Here is a 23,273-nt window from a genome sequence, read left to right as displayed (position 1 = left end):
ATTACTAGTGCATTTTACTGCTGTAGAGGTTTACGATTGAGATCATTTTAACTAGTTTATATACTGTTGGTAGTATAGTAACAGCAATGAAATTATATTGTTGTCCTGAGAACAATGTAGCCTCTTTCTAAAAAAAAATAAGTAAAGTACAAATACCTAAAATGTGCGCTCAAGTACAGTACTTAAATAAATGGACCAGAGACAGTTTTTGCATTTTAGAAATACTCATGACAAATTATGAGATGATAAATCAAAAGTATGATTACAACATACATATAACAATATAATTTGATTTGATTAAAGTCTACAACTTGTGTGCATAATGTGGTTATTCATAATCCACGTATGCAGTGTGTATAATTTAAAAGTAGTAGTTTGGATTTTGTTTTGCCCTCTAATTGGTGCAGATGCCACAAGCAGCAACCACTGGCAGCCTGTAGTTGTATATGACTGATGACTCTATTTTGTTGTTTATTAGATGATTTAGACAGATTGGTCCTATTTACTGTTACTTACAGAGGAGTCTCTAAGCATGTTGTAGTGACTGTTCATGTGATCTTAAGGTGTAACCAGCGAAAAGTGTGTTAGCAAAGGTTAATTTACATTGTCAAACTCCTGAAAATTGATCACTGCTCCTGTAGTAAGTGGTTATGGTATAGTGGGGATGATAAGAAAAAAGTTGAATACTCTTTAATGTCTTAATCCAGGGAAATGTCTTTTAGTAAGTGCTTAACTTTAGATGGTATCTGATTATTAAATTATAGACACACTACATTTGTTTTTTAGAAAACTACATTAATCACAAGCCTATTTTCAAATGAGTGACCAACAGGTTCGTCAGTGGGACATTTTGTCAAAAATATCCTAAAACTAATCCAAAACTATCCCCATGGTGATGATTAAAAAAAAGTTTTATATTTAAACATCATAATGCTCTTTGATAAAACTCTTCAACCCGTATGCATACTGTGTCTATACACACTCCGTGCATGCAGCGTGTCTATAATCTCAAAGTAGTCCAGTCCAGTGTGTCCCTCGTGTTGTTGTTGACGTAAAGAAAAAAATGTATCACCCTCGCGATAAGAATTTTGCACACGATGCATGACGTTTCATTGGCAACCACTTGAAGACGGAGAGGTGGCCCCGGAGCCAGGACGCAGTGCCGAGGTGTGGAGAGGTTTGTGCCCTAAAAAACAGACACAAATTAGACATTTTAACTCAGTGGCAGCCACTCTTCCCATGTTAAAACAACTGTGTGATGCCAGTCTGCTATTTTCACACTCTTACGTGAAAGATTAACCGTGTGCGCTGCGGTGCCAACACACGAAAAGTAGCTTGATGAGTGTCCAAAGTAGTGGAAGTTTGGAGGGGACGCCATCTTTGGTCCCAGCTCTCCACGTCCCCAACACGGACTGTGTTTTCAGCAACATACCACGGCAGTGGTGAAGGCCCAGGAAGGTACCGTTAAACGTTTTAAGACGTATATGTGTTTTCTACCTGCCCGTTTAGGTAATTTTGTGCATAACTAATGGGAATTATGTGAAATTGACCGAGCAAATCTTGCTGGTGAAACCTGGTCGCTAGCTAACGTTACAGTAACGCGTCGGCTCCAAAGTCAATTGAGCCTGTTTGGCTAGCTAGTAGCACCGATGACACAGGACTGTGGTTTCTGTGCTCAGGCCAGTGTAGTAATCTAAGAACAAATGCGTGCATAATGGCGATAAACCTTTACGAGAGCATAAAGGGTTACCGCTGTGGTCGGTGCATCCGTCTGTAAGCATGCTGTCGTTACAAGCAGACACAAGTCAAGTTAAGAGATGGATGTTAAAATACAAAATGAAATGAATAGATCAGTAACGTTGAATTGAAGCAGAGAAATCAAGCACATTGTTTGGGGGTGATGTGGTTAAGGTTATATCACTGGATTGGTGGCAAGCAATGCATAAGTTAGGTGTGCATCGCACTGTTAGCAATCCTTTGTGTGTTGACTGTGGTGTTTCCCTTCCCAATAATAATCACAATATCTAAATGACTGACGTTAATCATCATATTTAACGCTGCAGACGGGTCTCAGATCGGCTTCAATCATGTCAGTAGCTATAAATCTAACATTAAGTGTAGTTGTTGGTCTTTAAGATAGCCATTTGCTGTGGATGCTACTGCACTGGATGGTAGGTAGCCTTGTTTGACCTTTTTTTTTTTTTAGTATTACTAACTTGGAGTAAAGAGCTTGCCTGAAGTGTTAATGTAATGGTAGATGCCCCAAACAAAAATGAAGGGACCCCCATATGGATACAGCTTGCTTTGGGCTGTGCAGCATGCTAACATACACGCAATTAAATAACTGGAGCTTATTTGGTCATTTCTGGTGAGGAGTGACCCAAAGTGTTTATCTCATATGTTCAACACGTCTCTTTGCCCCCTGAGCAGTTTTAACTGGATATTAATGATGGAGGACTTTTGCTGGATATTGAGAGGGGGGCAGATTCTTAATTCCTCTGTGTAATCAATGTTTCATGCATTTGTTGACATTATTATGTGCTGGCTGCCTACATCAATGTGATACTTGTAAATACTGAACAATGGGGAGACTTGTTGTCTGTGTTTTTGTTTTTGCTTAAGTTGCCAATGCTTAAAACTAGGTGGAAGTTATCCAAGTAAGTTTAAGGCAGAGATTTTGAAAAAAAACAAAAACAAAAAATGTCCTAGTGTCTGTCATAAACAGGTGGTCACTCTGCTGACTGAGCAGCATGGAGTTAAAATGACATCCACAGCAAGAGTTGTAAGGGTTCAACCAGTTGTTCCTGCAGGGGCTTGGATATAGATAATAGTTATGCACTGAGGCCTTCATGACTGAAATACAGGGAAATCCTTGAGAAACACCCAACAGCTGATTTGTGTTTATGATGTTTAACACTGGGTGAAAAGTGAGATATGGTTGTGGATCCATCTCCGCAAGAACCAACATTGTTCTGAACAGCAGCTGTAGGAAAGCTTTTAAAGCTACAGCTCTACATAAAGATTATGGTTTTTATTGGTAAAACCAGACAGGGTCTGTTGAATGCCTACAACAGCTGCGGGTGAATATTGTAGTGTTTAAGTTGAAGTTATGATGAACAGCAAACACTGAATGCCAGTCATTTATCCACTATATGAGTTATACATGCCAGTAAAACTGTAGTGAGGTGAACATTGTCGTTCTTTTGAATAGCTTGGAAATGAAGTGAGAACTTGTCTTGGCAATTACAGGACTAAATATTTAGCACTGCTGTTTTTTATTGTTAGTTAATGACAAGATGCACAATCACACATATTGCGTTCCTGCTCAGCCTTTTTGTTTTGCCCTCTAATTGGTGCAGATGCCACATGCAGCAATCACTGGCAGCCTGTGGTTGTATAAGACTGATGACTCTGTTGTTGTCTGTCAGATGATTTAGAAAGGTTTGTCCTATTTACCTTTTTTTCTACGTACAGAAGAGTCTCTAAGCATGTGGTAGTGACTGTTCATGTGATCTTTAGGTGTTATCAGGAAAAAGTGCGTCAGCAAAGGTTAGTTTACAAACTCCTGAAAATTGATCACTGCTTCTGTAGTAAGTGGTTATGGTATAGTGGGGATGATAGGAAAAGAGAGTTATGATAAACAGTTTAGGTTGACAGTTGAATACATGTCTTAATCCAGGGAAATGTCTTTTAGTAAATCACATACAGATCCTAATTATGGTGCATAGTTCTTACCTTTAGATATTATATGCATCTGATAATTAAGTTATAGTCACACAAGTACTGAATGTTGCCTACATTTACTTTGCTTCTGTGTTCCTAGACTTGTCACCTCCATTACATTTCAGTGCACTACTTAATATAATAAACAGAGATTTATTGGTAATCATGACTGTATCAATAAATGTGGTTTTACATCAATCACAAGCCTGTTTTCAAATGAGTGACCAACAGGTTAGTCAGTCAGACATTTTGTCAAAATATCCTAATCCTAATCCAAAACTATAATCACAATGGTGGTTATTTAAAAATGTGATTGATGCTTTAATTTATCTCTGCTGCTGTTTTGAATTCTCACTGGATATAGTTCTTGGGTCTGTATGTGGTTCATTTGTTCATCCACACACAATGAAGTATAATTCTGATGCTGGGTTTGCGGATGACATTGACTGTATGGAGGTGATATGATTTAATGATATGAGCCATTTTGTGCTTTTTGTTTCGGACACCTACTTGATCATCTTTCTTTTGAGTTCGTCTGGAAAATAGTCACAAGTTGATATATTTAGTGAGTCGGCTGTATCTTACCTGTTATTTCTCAAGTGGCTTCAAGCTGCACACTGAAGTAGGCCTGTCTGCTGGCCCTGGCTTTGTAGTAGACAATGTTTTTGTTTCTGAGGATATAATGAATGGCCTTTTGTTTAGCTTTTTCTGCTAAGGCTTGTTGTGTGTATCAAGCACAATCTGTGGGACACTACAACTCTGGGCCTAAATGAAGTCCATGTTCAGTCCAGATCTAAGATGGTTGAAGAGTACTTTGAGATGTGAAACTTGGTATTATTTGCATATGTCAACAAGGAAGTTGCCATTACACACACAGTAGTATTTCTACAACAGCTACGGTATTGAGTACATTAGTTAAGTCCGTGATCAACATGTTGTAATCAGTACGTGGTTGTCCGAACAGCTAATTTATAATTTAAAAAAATAAAAAGTATTGTTTCCCTCATTCTAAAAGAGATTTTTGTCTTTGCTTCATTATCAGCCATTTCTGTGCCCGTTCCCTGGAGCACTGTTTAAATGCACTGATCCCCCCTCCCCTCCCTGCCAGTAGTATTACTGGTATGTTGCTATTAGGAGGTGAAGACTAACTCCAAATGCTGCCGTCATAGTGGATTGGTTCGTGTAGCTTTAAATGGATCTTAAGAGTTAGTATTTGTCTATATTTGGTACACATTCATCACTTGACTAATCTTTGTTTGACCACAACCAGGCCCTATTTCTACCTACTATGATTCTGTACTTTATGATCAAGAATACTGTCTCAATCTGTTATGTTTTCCTCCACTCAAATGGATTCCTTTGCACATTCAAAATGGTTGTCTCATTAAAGCACAGGTTTAGTGAGCAGACCTCTCTGTCTGCAGCAACACTGAAGCCCAGGGAGCTCACGTAACAGTCCCACAGCAGCACTGTATTCATCAGTGCCTAGCAGTCGAAACATTGCTCTTGGATTCGGAGGATTATAGTGTTTGTAGCACAGTATGTCCGTTACAACTTCTCTTCTACTCCGCGTTTTCAGTTGTAATAAATTATTTTGGGGATTTTTGTTGTAATAGTATTAAACTGCCATTAGTAGATCTGGTAATGGTAACAGTACCAGGACTATCTCCTCTGTGCTACACTACTGTAGAGTGAAACCTGTCTTGGATATGCCATTAGGGAATGAGCATTAATTTGGTCTTGGCCTATATTCTGTCAGAGTTTGAGATTTGTTTATGTAACAGAAAGGTTACATTTATCATAACTCTGCTCTCAAGTTCATTTCCACTCGGTCATCCGTTCCTGAGCGGGCATCCAAAGGCTTCAATTAAGCTGACCGTTGAATTACTTAGACATACTGTGAATTGTTGCTAATCTTCCTAGGCACCATGGAGGAGCTGCACAGCCTGGACCCCCGGAGACAGGAGCTGCTGGAGGCACGCTTTATGGGCGGGGTCAGTGGCAGCACAGGGGGCAGCACTGGCAGCACAAGTGGGGGAACCAAAGTGAGTAAATCTGCAGCAGTGTCACTGTTTGTGCATAACTGTTCAAACTACTGCATTTTAGTCTAGACTAAAATTATCTTCTTGTTTTTCAGGGTTTGACCAATAATGAATGTTCAAATCACAGTTTTGGAAGCCTGGGATCCTTAAGTGACAAAGAGTCAGAGGTACACTAACCTGTTGACACAACATATACATTAGACTAGGTGGTCTGTTAATTAGTTGTATAAATACATACCCATATGTTAACATTCATATTTCATTCACATTCTTGCCTATTGATGAAGAGCTGAGACTCATTAATGAGTGACAGATCAGAGTTTTCCTCCGCTGCAAAGTAATAAAAGAACTAAAACTAATGGATATCATGACCACCATCATTCAGACACTATGAAGAATTTTTGTTAGATTTCCTAAATCAACTACTCGGTCATGTGGCTACATTTTGGGACCCTCCATCTGTGAATTTAACAGACCTATATCTCCCCATCGTGTAGTGTGCAAGACTACATTCAGACCAACAAAGGCTTCCTCATTAATTTCAGTAAGACCACTGCATTGGTACAGCGTGGGATGCCAGCTACCATGCTGTGTCCTGGTATTTAATTAGCCTTCAAACAGGATTTCCATGTCCATATTTTATGTTCTTCTGGTATGCTCCAGTAGTACACTCACACCACTACGGCCAAGACCGTGTCTTGTTTTGCACTAGTGCTATTATTTGTCTGAATGCCCTCTAAGGTTGCAGTGACATATATTTTTTTGAATTAACCTTGACTATTTCTACAAAAACTGGAAACTCTCTGATGATATTGTTCCTTATGATTCACAAAGGACAACTCAGATCAGACCGGCTATTATTGACAAATGCCTTGACTGCACAAAGTTATTGATTTGGGTGTCATAAAGTATGTGAAATAATAGTTCTTGTGATAAATTAGGGTTATGAGGACAATATAGCATTGTGCATCATTTCACTCTTTATTCTATTTGCAATGAAATTCTGATGTACTAAAAGACCTTCAACTATCTTGTAAACAGAATCTGCTCGTCACACAGATTTTGCTACTCTTTTTATGTTTTCCTAAACTCTTGTATTTCTTACTTAACAGGGGTCAGACGTGAAAAGAGGCAGCTCTCCTGCTTATTCGGTAGGTACATGATGGAAATCTTAAAATGAATAATTATCCTGAAAGGGATTGTTATTTGTATTTTCCACCACTGTGGTTAACATAAGTCAAGACCGCAATTTGTAGTGATCCCTCTAGATTGAGGGATGTCAAACTAAAGGCTCTTATACACTCGCCGTTCCCGACCTGTCGCGTGACAACGTGACGTCAAAATGACGTAGATCTCGCCAGCGCGCCAGGATTTAGGCCCGGTCGTGCGAGGTCGTGCACCAGTCTTTTTTTTTTCTTCTAGCTGAGCGCGCCAAAGCGGAAACATGAAGATGGACAATCTGTACGATCCTTTGATTTGGGCGGGGGAAAAAAAATTCTTGCTTTTCTTCTTCTAGTGCCTAGAAATAGCAAAGTCGGTAGCTTTTCCTCAGTTGCGACACCTCTGTTCAGCTCTGGCACTCACGTGACGTCACATTGTCGCGCTACATGTCAGGACCGGTGAGCATACACGAGCCTTAATAGAGTGACATTGTTTTAATGGAGATTGAATACAACTTTAATTGTATTTACATTTATTTATTCCTTTTTTGTGTGTAAATAAGATTTATCTTTCTAAGTGTAGATCTAATAGACTAGATAGAAAGCTGAAAAACTGCAGTGAGAGCAGGCACACAAGTCAAAATAGAATTAAAACTGTTATTGTTATGGCTGAAGTCTGTCATGGTTTTCAGCTGTATTTTTGCATTACAGTGAGTCATTTGAGTCACTCAGTGTTGGTATAAATAAATGTGCCTAATGCAGCTTCAGTTTATTGTCAAGTTGGTAAAAAAAATATAAACATTTGGACTTGTTTAGACTATCCCCACAAGTAGCTTGACACAACCAGAGTGTTTTTGTGCAGTAACACATTACTAAATCAAATTTCTTTTTCAGACCCCAGAGAAGAAACAGTCGGAAACAACCAGAGGCAGAAAAAGGAAACCTGAGATCCAATCAGAGAGCAGCCAAGGTGAGCGTCTTTGTGTTAAACTGGTTATATTCCGGCTCTTACTTGCTGTATTTTCTTGAAATATTTCAATAACACACTTTTCCATCTCTTTTCTTAACAGGGAAATCAATTGTGCGAGGACCCAAAATAAGTGATTATTTTGATGTAAGTTTTCAATTTGGTGTCAGATGTTTCATATATTGAAAGGAAGTGTTGAGCGAATAATGTGTTGTAATTATTCTTTCAACATCTGAGGGATAATCCATTTCCTGTCTCTAAAATAACAGCACTGTGAAAGAAATAGAGCCACTGCTGGGTTTGCTGTTATCAAATGTTAGGCAGTGATTTCACTTCTCCTCTCTTAACCTCTCAGTTCCAGGGAGGAAATGGGTCCAGTCCAGTGAGGGGTCTCCCACCAGTGATCCGTTCACCCCAGAACTCACATTCCCACTCCGCTCAGGGCACAGCCGTAAGTCACACCATCATTTTTATTTTTTTCATTTATGCGGCTCCATTTGGTGTTGCCCTATTATAAAAGACGTGCTCTCCCTTCTCTTGCAGGTTAGACAAAATAGCTCATCTCCTACTAGTCTGTCTTTTGGGGACCACATGACACATCCAAAGCAACTAGCAGTCAAATTTGTTCAGGTGAGGAGACTATGACCACTGTGCGAAGTCCAGATGCCACCACCTCTTCGTAATTGCTCTTAAATGCGTTTGACATTGCTGCTAAAAGTTTTTAAAAATCTTCTTTTGTCATTTTCCACTCCAGACTGATCTTACAGTGTTGAAATTGGCTGCCCTTGAAAGCACTAAGAATCTAGACCTTGAGAAGAAGGAGGGGAGAATAGATGATTTGCTAAGGGTAAGGAGAAGATCTTACTGTTAACTACCTTGGCTTGACTGGTCTGTGATTTTACTTTTTGTGCTAAACAAATTGAATAATGTTTGGTAATAGAACAGACCTTGTATCGTCTGTCAACCATATAAACAGCCTTTTAGGATTTTAAATAATTGGGGGTTTGGGAGAATAATATAATTTGTGTAGCTGCTGATTAAAGTTTTTTTCCTGCTTCATAGGCAAACTGTGATCTCAGGAGACAGATAGATGAACAACAAAAATTACTTGAAAAGTACAAGGAACGCTTGAATAAATGCATCACCATGAGCAAGAAGTTGCTCATAGAAAAGGTAAATTTATTGTTTGTATTAACCTTTTATGCACACTCAGTATTTACACGAGTTGGCAAACCCACATGCAAATCTGTGTTATGTATTGTTCTTCAGAGCACCCAGGAGAAGCAGGCCTGTCGGGAGAAAAGCATGCAGGATAGACTTCGATTAGGCCATTTCACTACAGTGAGACATGGAGCCTCATTCACAGAACAGTGGACTGACGGCTATGCCTTCCAAAATCTTGTGAAGTAAGAGGCTTTAAGTGATATTGTCCGTATCTTATTCATAATGTTATTTCCTTCTTTGTTTTACTTTTTTTTTGTAATTCATATTTTTAAACATTTATTTAGGACATTTGGATAAAGTTGAGCTTTTCTCAGTGGTGCTGTCCCCCTGTAGTGCTACAGTAGCTCAGTGGGCAACAGCAGTTCCCATTTACAATGAATAGCAGCCTATCCGTCTCCCAGCTTTCGCGTCCACATTTGTAATTCCTACTCGTCCCTACGGTTATGGTCTATGTGTGTAGCATGAAGGAATTCAAACTCTAATTTCATTGTGTATCCTTGTGTTATACAATGGCAAATAAATTACCTTGAACTTTGAGATTATCTCAGCTCCACTGCTGAATGAATTCAGATAAGCTACTCTTGAACAGACCAAACACGGGCCCCACTTTCCCCTACCTAAGTGCTTCACTGTGAACGGGTAAGTTAGCTATTTAGCAACTGCCATTGTTTTTCTGCAGAAAAAAACACAAGGGAAACCTGATCAATCCTCTGATCACGTGCAGCTTCTGCCTTCGCCGGTTGCAGAACCTTACTTCTTTTTAGTTTTAATTCTTAAATATAATTCTTAATATTTGTAATTCTTTAACCTAATTCGTTGCTGTTTACTAGCTGTTCACAGTCTGCACTAACTCTGAGAGTGCAAGAAGGCGCTGTAGTAACGATACATAAACAGGGATTTCTTATTTATTTGGCAGCAAACACAACTCACTGATCCTGAAACATAAGCTTATATACACACTTTATGGCTGAGTAAAGTAACATAACTACCCCTCACACACCGGGAAAGACTCTGGCTGCTTTAAAGAGCTGTGAGTATCCTACAGAAGTTGAAGAAGGATTAGATTGTTTCCTTAAACAAAACAAATACAAATACCCCACTTAAAATACTCCACAGTGAGCGTGTCCAGAGAAGCCTTACCGCCCACTGCTGATAAAATCCTAGAGGAAACCAATTAGTTTTTCATTTTAAGAGACATGTCTTATTTTCTAATCTGTATATTTACTATTGCTCTATTGCCAGAATACTTGATTTCTAAAATAATCATTAGCTGCAGCCCTACCTGAGACTTGATGCGTAGGCTATAATAGTTTAGCGTTTCGAAGTCTCTGCTTGTGAACCGGACTGTAGAGTAATTGGGTGGAGTGCCAAACCATCACCCCACTACAGCTTTCATATTTGTTGATCATCTCTAACATGGTGCTAAATTAAGTGCTTTGATAAGATGTTGTTGTGGAACACAGATATGGAAATGGTAATCTCATCTAACAAAGAATAATGCTCTCCATCTGCAGACAGCAAGAGTCGATAAATCAACAGCGAGAAGACATCGAGAGGCAGAGAAAACTTCTAGCCAAGAGGAAACCTCCATCATCCAGCAACTCCCAAGCACCAACCACAAACTCTGAGCCAAAGCAACGCAAAACCAAGGCAGTGAACGGAGCAGAAAGTGATCCCTTTCTAAAACCCAGCCTACCTCAGCTGTAAGTATAGTTTCTTTTGTATGTCATAACAAAGCAGCCATTCCCCATCAAAGGCAGTGTATAAAAATCTGTTTTACTTTTTTGCCTACTCAGCTGTTGCAAAGCAAGTTTAAGGACTGTATGCACAGTTAGAGAACAACTGAATGTACTAATTTAAGTAAACACAGAGATTCTGTTGACAAAAGCAAATGTTTTTCTTCCATATCTCTCTCATCCTGGAAAGGCTGACACTAGCAGAATACCATGAACAGGAAGAAATCTTCAAACTGCGACTTGGACATCTCAAGAAGGTAAGTCCAATGCTTAACCCAAGCAACATTTTATGAAAACATTTTTTCATTTGTTCGGTGGGGGATTTGTCTTTTTTTTTTATGTGTTTTAATATATTTTATAAGTAACTCAATCCAGGGCCCAATGTGAAATAAGAAGAATCAAGGGCGCTTTTACACAGTTTAGAAGTCACACCCTAATTGGACTCAGTAAATTATTAAATGTAGCAAATCTTTGTCTTCTGTATGCGGATAATACATAACCACCACCGAACATATTCAGACTGATTCTCTATTTCCTGAGCTGAACCACTGTTCCCTTTTGTATGAATCACCCCAAGGATGAAGTGAGCCTGTAGTTTGTCGATGTATTCATTGTTTTCCCGATGAATAAGCATCACAGGCAGCCCCTGACAGACTCTGTACCAAGTCAACCGTTAATATTTAATACAGAACTAGTCAGCTGTGTACAAGTGGGTTTTGATGAGCTCTCCTCCTTGTAGTCAGAGCTCTGAAGTTCCTTGTGTGTGTTTGTGTGTTTGTGCATTTGAATCATTTATAGGAAGAAGCTGAGATCCAGGCGGAGCTGGAGCGTCTGGAGAGAGTGCGCAACCTTCACATTCGGGAGCTGAAGAGAATAAATAATGAAGACAGCTCACAGTGAGTCTGAATCAATTTCTTTGACAGTTACTGCATTGGCATTGGAACATGGTGTGCACACAAGGCCACTATCCTCAGTATATAGTGGTGATATTAAGTAACCACCTACTGGATGAAGTTTTCTCGTCTTTTCCCACATTGGTCATGTAAAGCTAATGCTGGAGAATTTTTCATTCACACATAAGTCTATATCTGTAATTTTGATTGTGATTTTTTTTTTTTCCATTCACAGATTTAAAGACCACCCAACGTTGAATGAACGATATCTGCTCCTACACCTTCTAGGAAGAGGGGGCTTTAGTGAAGTTTACAAGGTAAGTCATTAAATGCTGATCTTGTGTTACAAAACGAAATATAATACTGTTACCATGTTTTGTTTTTCAAGTATAAGCCAACTTTTTGTGCATATTCTGTGCAGGCCTTTGACTTGATTGAGCAACGATATGCTGCTGTGAAAATCCACCAACTTAACAAGAACTGGAGAGAAGAGAAAAAGGAGAACTACCACAAGTATGTTGGCTCATGTGGAAATACCTGCTGTATACTATAATTAGGGTTTCAAATGTTGTGACGTACAGGCTGTTCTGATGCCCTTTGCTTTCAGTGTATTGTTATTCCTCTCCATAAGCCCAATGCTCGACTGTCAGTGCAGAATACAGCACCTGTACTTTCATGCCTTGGTTGCTAATAAAAGCATAATTATCCCTTCCTCTATACAGGCACGCTTGTCGAGAGTACAGAATACACAAGGAGCTGGACCACCCCCGAATCGTGAAACTTTACGACTACTTTTCACTGGACACAGACACGTTAGTGCACTTGAAGAAATCCTCGTTCAAGCATTTCCAGGACTTTTCAGTTGGTTTCTTTTTAGATGTGTGTCATTATTCTTAGTAAGTCTTTTTTTCCCCCATCCATTAGGTTTTGCACTGTCATGGAGTACTGCGAAGGCAACGACTTGGATTTCTACTTGAAACAGCATAAGCTAATGTCTGAGAAGGAGGCACGGTCGATAGTTATGCAGATTGTGAACGCACTAAAATACCTGAATGAAATCAAACCCCCCATCATTCATTACGACCTTAAGCCAGGTAAACACAACCTTCTAGACAACCGACGACTCAGCACATCAATTCAAGAAAATATCCGTTATTCTACATTAAATCAGATTGTGCCAGTAAAGTGTCGGTTATCTTGTGGGCTGAAGCACCCAAGTGATGGTAAGCCATTTCTTCTCTAGTGCTGATATATTCTACTTTGATTTTAAGGCAATATCTTGTTGGTGGACGGCACAGCCTGTGGGGAAATCAAAATCACTGACTTTGGTTTATCCAAAATCATGGATGACGACAACTACGGCGTAGATGGGATGGACCTGACATCCCAGGGTGCAGGGACGTATTGGTGAGGAGAAATGCCCCGTGTATACATACATCACATACTGTACAGTATAAGGACACAGACAGTGGTGGAAGAGGTGTTCATTCACTTAAGTAGCGATGCAGTAAAGATGCAAGTTTAATCAACAAGTATCTGAAGTAAAATTACTGGTTATGTTTGTTGTTAAATGTAGTGGAGTAAAAAGTACAATATAAGTACAAAGTAGCATGAAATAGAAATTCTTAACTAAAGTACCTTGAAATTGTACTTTATTACAGTACTTTGGTAACTAAGCACATTGACTCGAGACACTAATCAATGTTTTTTTTTTATACATGTTCTGGCCAGGTACTTGCCACCTGAATGTTTTGTGGTTGGTAAAGAACCTCCAAAGATCTCCAATAAGGTGGACGTGTGGTCTGTGGGCATTATCTTTTTTCAGTGTCTGTACGGAAGGAAGGTGAGGAGGGCAATATCGATTCTAATGTTTATTTTTCTGTATATTAATTGTATGATGATTAAGCACTGCTCCTTCTTTTTCAGCCTTTTGGCCACAATCAGTCACAACAAGACATCCTGCAGGAGAACACCATATTGAAAGCTACCGATGTTCAGTTCCCTGTGAAGCCGGTTGCCAGTAATGAAGCAAAGGTGGGCGAGCTTGCATACAAAAGGGACACAGCTAGGTTTTGTATTATCAAAGAAAATATATCTTAAACACTAATGAATGTTTTTATACCATCTCTTCCCCCCTCCAGGCCTTCATAAGGCGTTGTCTGGCATACAGGAAGGAGGACCGCATCGACGTTCACCAGATGGGAAGCGACCCCTACCTACTCCCTCACATGCGGAGGTCAAGCTCCTCTGGAAATCTGCAGATGAGTCCTGCTAGCTCGGGACTTGCCTCCTCCAGTATCATCTCATACTGACAGCCTTGTACTGTGACAACAAAAAGAAAAAAAAACTGGCAAACTGACCAAGTTGCTCCCCACCTGCAGAGCTTCGGGCTTGTGGGAGAAGGAACAGCCAGCAACAGGAAGAGCAGGACACCGGTGGGGAGAGCTCACCTGGCCTCCTCACCTGTGACAGGCTTCTACTTGTTTACCAGGGCTTGATGAATGGAGGGACAGTGAAGTTATGTTTTTAAAAGGATCTTTTTAGGGTCTGACAAAAGCACTGAAACTGACAACTTACCTTGAAGAAAATGTGAGTGGACAGTTTGTTCAGATGTTGCAGATGGATAAAGCCTTAAAGGGCCGAAGGGAGACTTGGCAGCCCGCCGTTTAGATTAAATAACATGGTCCTGCCAGGGTGCAAATGATTCAGCTGCTAGAAGTTAATTTACTGTGAGGAGAGGACAGTCATCGTTTTATAGAACTACAAAGATTTCACTATTGATTTGGCTAAATGTTTTGTTTTTCACAAATGTTAGGCTTTAATTTGAGTTACTTAGCCATGAGAATGTAATGTGTAGCATACAAGTGGCATCTAGTGACATGTAGGTTGGGGGCAGCGTACTTACGTTTTAATGCACAAAGTAACCAAATGTAGAAAAATGACAATGTATAAAATCCTATGCAGGAATATTAATTAACAGATAAATTGGAGACTGTATATTCTGTACAGGTGAATTTTCAAATTTTGAACTGCAGCAGTAACGTGTAAAAAGTTAAAATTTCCCCATGTAAAACTAGTCTCTTGGAGTGTTTTGCTGCTTTGTTGCTCTTACTTTTTCAAGGGCTGTATGTTCCACTTCGGGTACAGATTGTACAGTTCTGCAAAGAGTGAATAATAAATACCAGGAAACATTTTTTCTCTCCCAGTGAATGGTACTGTAAGATATATCTCGGCCTGTTCATTCAGTGAACATCCATGCTTATCATCTGATAATACACGCCTTAAATTTCAGCAATGCAATCTGCCAAGCATGTGTCTTAATTTCTGAGATTATACTGGCACTCGGTGGCTCTGTTTGGTACTGCTTGTGTACAAAGGATGCCCACAACATAAGCTGAATATAAATACAAATATAAAAAATAAAAAGCAGAGGCTGAGATAGTAAAAATACATCAGTTTAATCAAGGTAACAATTTCTCACTTTACAAATCATTTATTTTACAAAACCAAAAGCGTTCTACTTAATAACTACTGCATTGCAGAAGGCAAACCTGCTTCTCTAAAGGAAAATCCCCAGTAGTATAAGTTACTGCCCCGTCTAAACCCTGAAGACCATCAGTAGTTTAGAGCTCCTGAAAGGCCACATTGACATTCTTCTGTCTGACACTCTTTAGCATTACCTCTGATTCACAGAGAAAGGCTGTATTATTATATATTCTGTAGGCGTTGTGCTGCCTGAGCATTGTAGTTAAACGGCATTCGCCTCCTGTGGTGTATTGGTAACACGTCATATCTGATTGAAATACTGCGAGTTCAAATCCCATGAGGCTTAACAATGCTTTCTTGGCTAATGTTATTAGGAGCAGTAAAGAGTAGTCATAGTAGCCACATCCATAGCATCTTAGATTTAACCACCATAAGTATGAGCAATAACCATATTTACAGCCAGGCAGAGCAGTTACAGCTGTGCTCACACATCTGTGGATGTTTACTGTCAGAGCTTGGATTTTTGAAAGGAGTAATGAGCAATGAATGGATAATGTAAAGTGTCAGATCATTTCTCCTTTCAGCACGTTTCCCTAAACTAGGAGTGTATTATAACTGGAGGGAGTTCAAAAGAAGTTGATAGAGATTTCCATCATGACCCTTCAGGGGCTCCGTAGTTAGACCACTAAAGCTGCAAGGATACTAACTTGAACACTTAAAAGTAAACTGTTTCCCACATATCTTACACTTTTTTTGAGCCAAGATTAAAAATCCTACAAAGTTTTTGTCAGTACAGCTATTACCATGATTGAGTTGTGAACTATTTAACTGTTATGCTACAGATTGTATAGTTGAACTCGGTTTGCATGATTCATGTAACATTCCTTCTGCCATCAAACTGTTCTTAAGATGCAGGACTGCGATGCTGCCTGACACACATTCACAGGAAAACACAGTTCCAGTAACCTCGAGATTTGTACGAGAGAGTTGCTTTGTTGTGTAAAGACTTCAGAGGAAGTTGACAACCTGCTCTTCTCTGCTAGGATGAGTCTGCAGTCATTGTGATATTTATGGACTCACAGGCGGTCACTGGTGATGATGGGATGGGGCTTTTAGTCAGAATACTGTTCATTTGAATAGTGGAGGAGAGAAAAGCGGCGTCCTGCCTAACAACAGGAGCTGCATTGGCACTGACTGGGGGAAGAACAAAGTCAGACGGCGGCAGAGTTACACCAGGGACCACACCTGGCAGGGTGAGAGGTGGAAGACCTGCGGAGCACAACGCAAACTTAAAACTTATCTTCTCCTGCATAGGTGTGAAAGGTTTAATGAAGTTAATGAAAAATGCAGCATATACATTTATTTTTAAAAACCTTTTGAGGATGGAGCTGGATATAATCTGTACTTCTATTACTGCCATCAAATCCCACTAAGAGTCCAAAACCAACAATGCATTAGTACGTTGTCTACTTCCCAATTTCCCCACCCCCCGTCTGTGGCACTGGACCAGAAGTCCATTTGTTCCTACCGAGGACATTAAGACAAAGCAGTAAAGAAATGTCTAATTTAAATAACGCCACTAATTAGTAATTGTCTATAACAACTGGGCATTGTAGTTTTTAGCAACTGAGTAAATAGATTTCCGATTACTGAGCATTTACAGCAGTGAGATGGTGTATACAGGATTAAATCAGAATATACTGTCCATGTACATCTCTGAGGGAAAATGTCACCGCATGTCCAACAGTGATGGGTTTTGAATAGTTTTGTGGGGGTCTATGGTACAATTCATCCTTGGTTTTGGCCTTTTCATGGGATTTGTGGACAAAAAGAATTATCTAAAACAACAGATTAAGAATAAAGAATGTTTAAAGTAACACAAGCACAAAACAATACCTGCATGTTGTAATCCACCAACTCCAGATGGCAATACATGGCCCACATCTGGCAAGGTGATATTTACATTTGGTAAATTAGGAAAGGGTGGAAGACCTCCCGGTAAGGGCATTAAACCTGTGCAACAAATATTATGTATTTTAGACTCTGATAGGTTAGCGGACTTTGGCACCAAACCTAAAATAATATCTACTAACCTGGTAGTGTGGCAGCAGGATTGACAGACAGGGGAACGCTTTGTGAGAAGGGGACTTGGCTCGTCAGTGGGACCGTAGGAGCTCCTGAAAATGTTTTGAACACAATTGTTATTGTCATGTTATATGTTACCAGAACAACGATGAATATGGGCATTTAACTGTCTCTGGTTTGTGTATTTCTTTTAGTTCTTTAAGCAAAAATCGGATGTCTAAACAAGTATCTAGAATTTCTCACACAATTTTTTTTTTTTACAGAATCTGTTAATTCGATAGCTAGGTCACATCAGTTCATACAGGATATTTTTAACAGGGATGATAGTGTACCTGTCTGCAGATTGCTAACGACAGCGGTCGGGTTACAGTTGACTGACAAGCCGGTGAGAGACTGCTCTAATCCAGTCGATGCAGAAGAGGACACGGCAAGTGGGACGGTTGGAATGACGGCAGAGAGGACGACCTGGTAACCAAAATGAACCTCATCTCAATAAATGTTCACAACATCTGCAGCCTACATGACATCATGATAATGTTTCTGTCTGAATGCAATTATTTATTTTAAGACGTTGAGTTACCTCTGTGAAGCCATCTTTAGGCGGAGGAGCTGCTTCACTCTGAGTCCGAGCGGAGAAACCGATCTTCTTGCCCTCTGCAAACGGCAGTGTAGGTATCCTGTGCAGGTAGCCGTAGCCAATGCCACATCCTAGACTGAAGAGACAGAAATACTGTGAGGGCAGAAGGTGAAAACATTTCACAGCAGCCTTAAAGATGATGTGAAATGGCAACCTCACACTCTGAGGGGGTTCCGGATGGCAAGACTCGACTTTAAACTTGTGTTCACAAAATGCTATTGTTGCTGTCATTAGACAGCTGGACTCCATTTAACATTTACTGAGAACAGCAAGGGGGTCTGAAACTAAAACATAACAGACATTGCCTGTAAAATGGAAAAGGAAAACAAGTTTTTATAAATATAAAATGCAGTAAAATAAAACAAAATGACTTTCTAGTTTCTTTGTTTAATTTGAGGATCAAATTAAATTGTTTAATAAGTAATAATTAATGTGATTTAAATCATAATTACATCGCAAATATAAAAAATCCTGTCTTGAACGATGCTATTAAAATGACTGAAAAGAAACTAAAGAAGAAGAGTGCACTCAGTAGAGGGTAGATCTCTGCCAGGTGTGTCCCAGTGCTCGGCCTGGCAGGCGTTTACAGATGCTGTAACACATTAACACATTAAGATTGGTTGTAGGCTACGATGGAAAATGTATGGATGTTGTACATTCGTGCCACAGATTACTGATTGATTGTGCGTTTGTTTGTGTAGAGAAAGACATCTACATGTAACCTGTTTGTAGAGAGGTCGAGGGTCCAATGAGCTTCTAGTTTCTACCTTTCAGAGCGTGTGATGTGGAGGCATTTTTTTGAAAATGAAGAATTTGAAATGATTCTGCAGTGAATCAAGATTACAGTCATCAATGACAGAACAATGAGGACTGAACTGAGTCTGTGGCGCGAACACACAGACTCTACCGACGTGCATCATGTGTTTATGTGTTACGTCATCTAGAAATGCAGGACTCAGAATACAAGATGGTGGTCAAGATAACAAAAAAAAATTCTCAAACATCTTCTCTCATATTGTGCCTAACTTTAGATGGATTATAACATATTGGGTATCAAATTAATCTGCAGATGCTCCTGTTCAAGATGAGGCCAAACATTTTTAATGATGTCAGTTTTTGTGCCGCAACAAAGGCCAAAATGTAAGAAAGTACGTTTTGTTTTTAGCCTAGCAGATTGCCATCAATGCTCTTTGCTATGTCATAATGCATATCGTAAAATGGTGAATGCTGCGCTCCTACTGGCTGGTTTAGAGGAGTGACAAGTCAACAGTCAGTGGTGGTATAAAACAGAGCAGTCAATAAAATAGGTTCTTCAAAAATTGCGAATCACTGCAACCATGAGAGAGTCATAAAGATTAATAAATGTGCATGAAAGAATATGAGGCTTATGGGTCCAGTATGTGAGATTTGCTGCAGACGCACACCCACGCACACGCACACACACACACACGGTCAATGCACCATTATGCGTAGAGGGGATAATATAACTACCAAACCTAAACTGAAGATTAATTCTGGACTAAAATGTGTATAAAACATAAAAACCCAATATTTCTAACCCTAGTTATGAATACCGTCCAAACAGCTGACATTTTTTATTAGGTAACATTAAAATGCATTTAATGTTAAAATGATGCTATTTGACTGTATTTGTTGTCATTTAAAGCTGATGTTTAGGAAGTGTGAGTTAGTCGTGCAGCAGAGGCTGAGCACCAGATTTTGTATGTGTGTAAACAATGTCATGGCTTTCAACTGGCAACAGAAGTCAAACTCAGGCAGATGATTTCCTTGATGACTGTCATACCTTCCCTCTCCACCCCAGTCACAGTTTGGTGTGATGACCACCTCCCGGCAGTTGTCTGTGTCTGTGTTGTAAACGTACAGCTTCAGCTCCTTCCCTTCATAGGTTTCAACGACGGAGAACAGATCTTCACTCTGCAGAAAGAGCAGATATACACGGCATGTTGACCTGTTGCCAACTTGAAGCCAGCGTTGCTACTAATCGGCAAAGCAAGTACCTCGTTCATGACGGTGTCGGCTCCTATAATGTAGTCAGCGTGGGCCCTCAAACCAGCCAGGGCTGCAGGAGAGTTTGGCTCCACTTCCTGGACTCAGACAACATGTATAGGCATATTAAGTGATAACAATAACGTATAAAAACACATTATCTTACACCACAATTTGGAGTTGTATGCAATATGTATAAAATACATAAAATATGTTTAGCCATATCTGTGAAGCTCAATATAAAGTGTTTATCAACACAATTAAAACCTTATAATTACATATATCAAAACGACATGCATGTAAGAACCATTCAGGATGGTGACACTCACCAAGACATGCCAAACATTTTCGTTGGCTCCTTCAAAGCTGCAGAAGCGAATGCTGACCCCCAGAAGCCCCTGGCCGCCCCACATGTTGCTGGGCGTGACGGTTGTCTCCCTCACTGCCAGCGTCTTGCTACTGTACAACAGCATCTTGATGGGCCTCTCCACGTTCATCTTCAGCAACTCCTTTAGGGTGTCATTGTCCTTGTTCTGTCAAAGATCAGAATCAAATCAAATCACCTGTCATAACATGTATAAGACTATAGGAGACGTACTAAAGCAGGTCCAATAGCTAGAGCAGGTTTTATTAGTGCTATTATAGTACATTTACCAGTCTAGTGTCAAGGATGGAAATGATGAAATCAAAGAATGGCTCCAGTCCTGCTCGGTGCCCGGGTGAATTCTCCTGCACCTGTAAAATACAGCATCATAAAGACAGGACAATAGACAGTGGAAGACTTAAAGAACGTCCTCTGGTCAAATGAACCTCAATATCTGTATATACAACATGAATCCATGGATCCATCCGGCCTTGTGTCAACGGTTCAGGCTGCTGGTGGTTGTGGTGTTGGGAATATTGTCTTGGAACACATTGGGCCCTTTAATGCCATTTGAGCATTGTTTAAATGCTGCAGCTGAGTATTGTTGCATCCTTTTATAGCAACTTTTACTCATCTTCTAAAGCCCTGCTCCAGCAGGATAGCCTGCAATGTCACATTACCCATGGTGCACTACTTCTTTGCTGTTCTTCTCATTGACATCTCTAATGAGTGGTGATGTGGCTTAAGTATCGATATGCAAACATACAGTATGTTTAAGCGTGTTTCTACATCCATTTGTGGGAAAGAGGCTCACGCATGTGCATTCAAGTTCCACAATGATTGCAACTTATGAAACAGAATCAGGCGTACACACAGTTTTAGTCGTGAATCTACATAATTTTTCATGCAATTGGCCCCTGATCTTAGGGATTTGGTGGAATATGAGATCCACATAAATGTGCAGGTAACTATATGCTTTTAAAATCTTGAAAACTGACCAAACACTGAAGGAAAAAAATCTGTGACTAGAGAAATATGCTCCCTATAGAATAATTAAGAATAATATTTAAATAAATTAAATGAAGTTAAATTAAAGTATTAGATATCTGTCTTTGTTTATGAAATGCTGGACAAATATTACTGAGTCCCTTTCTGTTTCTTTTTTTTCCTGATTGTGACCAAAAAACATTCTGAAAGCAAGAATTCAGTAACTTGAATCCAGTTCCAAGTTTCAGTTTCAGTAATAAGCCTGACTTAACCGGTTATCTTGCTCCCTGGAGCAGCCCTCGGGTATACTGTTCGACTGTCTTTGTTCTTAAGTCAAAGACACATACCTTGACACAGAGGAGACAACAGTTTACAATGTAGTTATTTAGCAGGCGGAAACATGTAGTGGAACTAATAAATATGATTTATTGTTTGTTTGTGTAAATTAACAATCAAGAGTTTTCTGATGCTATCGTGCTAACCTCTCTAAAATTCAAACTGGATTATTTTTTATTAGCAGCTTCCTCCACAACTGATGACAATGAACTGATGGTGGAAACCCGTACCCATAACCAATCCCTTAATATTCCCTTAATAAAGTAAAATACCAAGCCAGAGTACCCCCTACATTTAAATAATTTTTTTTTTTTTTTTTTTTTTTAAACAAAAATGCCAAGTTAACAGGTTCTCAAATGGGAATATTTCTTACTTTTCTATGACAGTAAATTGAATATATCAGGGTAAAGTCAGTGATGTAGTGCAGGGTATACGCAGGTATACGGAGCAGCATTGGGTATACCGACATCTAAATCATAGACATATAATGTGCATCATTCAGTAGTGTTCTCCCAAGGAGGACTAATGCATTGACATAGCTGTCCAGTTTTCATGAGGTGATTTCATGATGATAAGGAACACTTCACTCAATACAGATATTTATGTAGTTGTCCCACCCTGTAGTCTGCGGCTCAGTATTGACTGTAAGAGCTGCACCTCTCCTGTGTCTAATGTTAATGTCATAATGATCCTTACTCCCTGAAGTCCAGCTGCAGAGGTTCAGTGACAATGTGCAAATATCACTGGTCCATTTTGTGGTGAATTGTAGTGTGTAATGTAATGTAATCCTCTGCTGGATGGGCCATAAACCCACTGCTCCACAGTTCTTCTCTGGACTAAAAGTGTCTCTAGACTCATTGTTGGGTGGGAGAAGTTTTTATTTAAAAATGAAGACACACACCCATCTTCACAAAGCATGCAGCTATCGTTAGAGTAACCACACCGGTTCTTCTGGCAAAATCCTGCAGGCTCCCAAAGAGGCGTTCACGGACAGGAGAAACAATATGCAGTTAACAGTGAACGTGTGCTTGAATACTAATGAACAATGTCAAATCATATCCATTCTTACAAGCTTATAAAACACCTGAGAAATGAACTAGTGTGTGTAATGAGAACCAAAAGACAGTTTCAGTGTATCTTAAGAAGGAGTGTGGGCGTTATTAACACCACGGACACAAACACTGAGCTCCTGCTGCCTCCCTCAGGTGTGTTGGCAGATTAGCTTTAGCTGCTACAGGCGATCTGCTTATTGACTCACAAATGAGTGAAACCTCTCCGGAGCCCAATCACACCACTGTCACTTAATGAACACATAAATAGGAATATATTTTAGCTGTTGGACTGGATATTAGCTAGCTCATCCTTCCTCCTCCTCCTCCTCCTCGGCTCTGCAGCTAACAGGAGGTCTCAAACACAAAACGCCGGCACATGAAACCTGCTCTTACTCTGAGGACGTGGTATCCTTCAGTCCCTCCACCTGGTATCTCGACGCTTTGAGACCCTCCCATTGTTTGTTTCCCCCCTGACTGTGTGGTGGGTTAGCTGTGAGAGAGTTAGCAGGTGACTCTCCGCCAGATCATGTCCGTAAACACACTGCTGCCTCTGTCTGTGTGTGTGTGTGTGTGT

At 39.8% G+C, this 23,273-nt stretch overlaps 2 protein-coding genes across 3 annotated transcripts; one reads left to right on the top strand and one right to left on the bottom strand.

Moving 5' to 3' along the window:
- Positions 1-1,063: 1,063 nt before the first annotated feature.
- Positions 1,064-14,938, top strand: tlk1a (tousled-like kinase 1a). Its single transcript, XM_051403449.1, has 22 exons — positions 1,064-1,177; positions 5,647-5,768; positions 5,861-5,932; positions 6,878-6,916; positions 7,820-7,895; positions 7,996-8,039; positions 8,248-8,343; positions 8,436-8,522; positions 8,647-8,739; positions 8,955-9,065; positions 9,162-9,298; positions 10,631-10,819; positions 11,043-11,109; positions 11,651-11,748; positions 11,981-12,062; positions 12,167-12,258; positions 12,468-12,557; positions 12,670-12,839; positions 13,017-13,152; positions 13,477-13,588; positions 13,672-13,779; positions 13,887-14,938. The coding sequence occupies exons 1-22, from the start codon at positions 1,102-1,104 to the stop codon at positions 14,055-14,057; spliced, it is 2,268 nt and encodes a 755-aa protein (XP_051259409.1). The 5' UTR covers positions 1,064-1,101; the 3' UTR covers positions 14,058-14,938.
- Positions 14,939-15,184: 246 nt separating this feature from the next.
- On the bottom strand, positions 15,185-23,273 carry LOC127365415 (Golgi reassembly-stacking protein 2). 2 transcript variants are annotated; one of them, XM_051403451.1, is made up of 10 exons: positions 23,093-23,273; positions 20,615-20,695; positions 20,290-20,493; positions 19,972-20,058; positions 19,758-19,888; positions 17,897-18,029; positions 17,649-17,781; positions 17,325-17,408; positions 17,128-17,244; positions 15,185-16,500 (listed from the first exon to the last, which is right to left on the bottom strand). In XM_051403451.1, exons 1-10 carry the CDS (start codon positions 23,153-23,155, stop codon positions 16,271-16,273), a joined length of 1,263 nt encoding a protein of 420 aa, XP_051259411.1. In that variant the 5' UTR covers positions 23,156-23,273; the 3' UTR covers positions 15,185-16,270. The 2 variants fall into 2 exon arrangements, with proteins under 2 accessions (XP_051259411.1, XP_051259412.1); XM_051403452.1 differs by lacking the exon at positions 23,093-23,273 and adding an exon at positions 22,549-23,076.

Source organism: Dicentrarchus labrax, unplaced genomic scaffold (genome assembly GCF_905237075.1).
Source record: "Dicentrarchus labrax unplaced genomic scaffold, dlabrax2021, whole genome shotgun sequence".
Taxonomy (NCBI): Eukaryota; Metazoa; Chordata; class Actinopteri; family Moronidae; genus Dicentrarchus; species Dicentrarchus labrax.
This window is presented reverse-complemented; position numbering and strand designations above follow the sequence as displayed.

Coding starts and splice junctions, on each gene's coding strand:
- tlk1a (XM_051403449.1), top strand. CDS start 1,102: ATGACGTTTCATTGGCAACCACTTGAAGACGGAGAGGTGGCCCCGGAG. Junction 5,933..6,877: donor TAAGTGACAAAGAGTCAGAG/GTACACTAACCT, acceptor CTTACTTAACAG/GGGTCAGACGTGAAAAGAGG. Junction 8,740..8,954: donor GAATAGATGATTTGCTAAGG/GTAAGGAGAAGA, acceptor CCTGCTTCATAG/GCAAACTGTGATCTCAGGAG.
- LOC127365415 (XM_051403451.1), bottom strand. CDS start 23,155: ATGGGAGGGTCTCAAAGCGTCGAGATACCAGGTGGAGGGACTGAAGGA. Junction 20,696..23,092: donor AAGGATACCACGTCCTCAGA/GTAAGAGCAGGT, acceptor TGTATTTTACAG/GTGCAGGAGAATTCACCCGG. Junction 17,409..17,648: donor CGTTAGCAATCTGCAGACAG/GTACACTATCAT, acceptor AAACATTTTCAG/GAGCTCCTACGGTCCCACTG.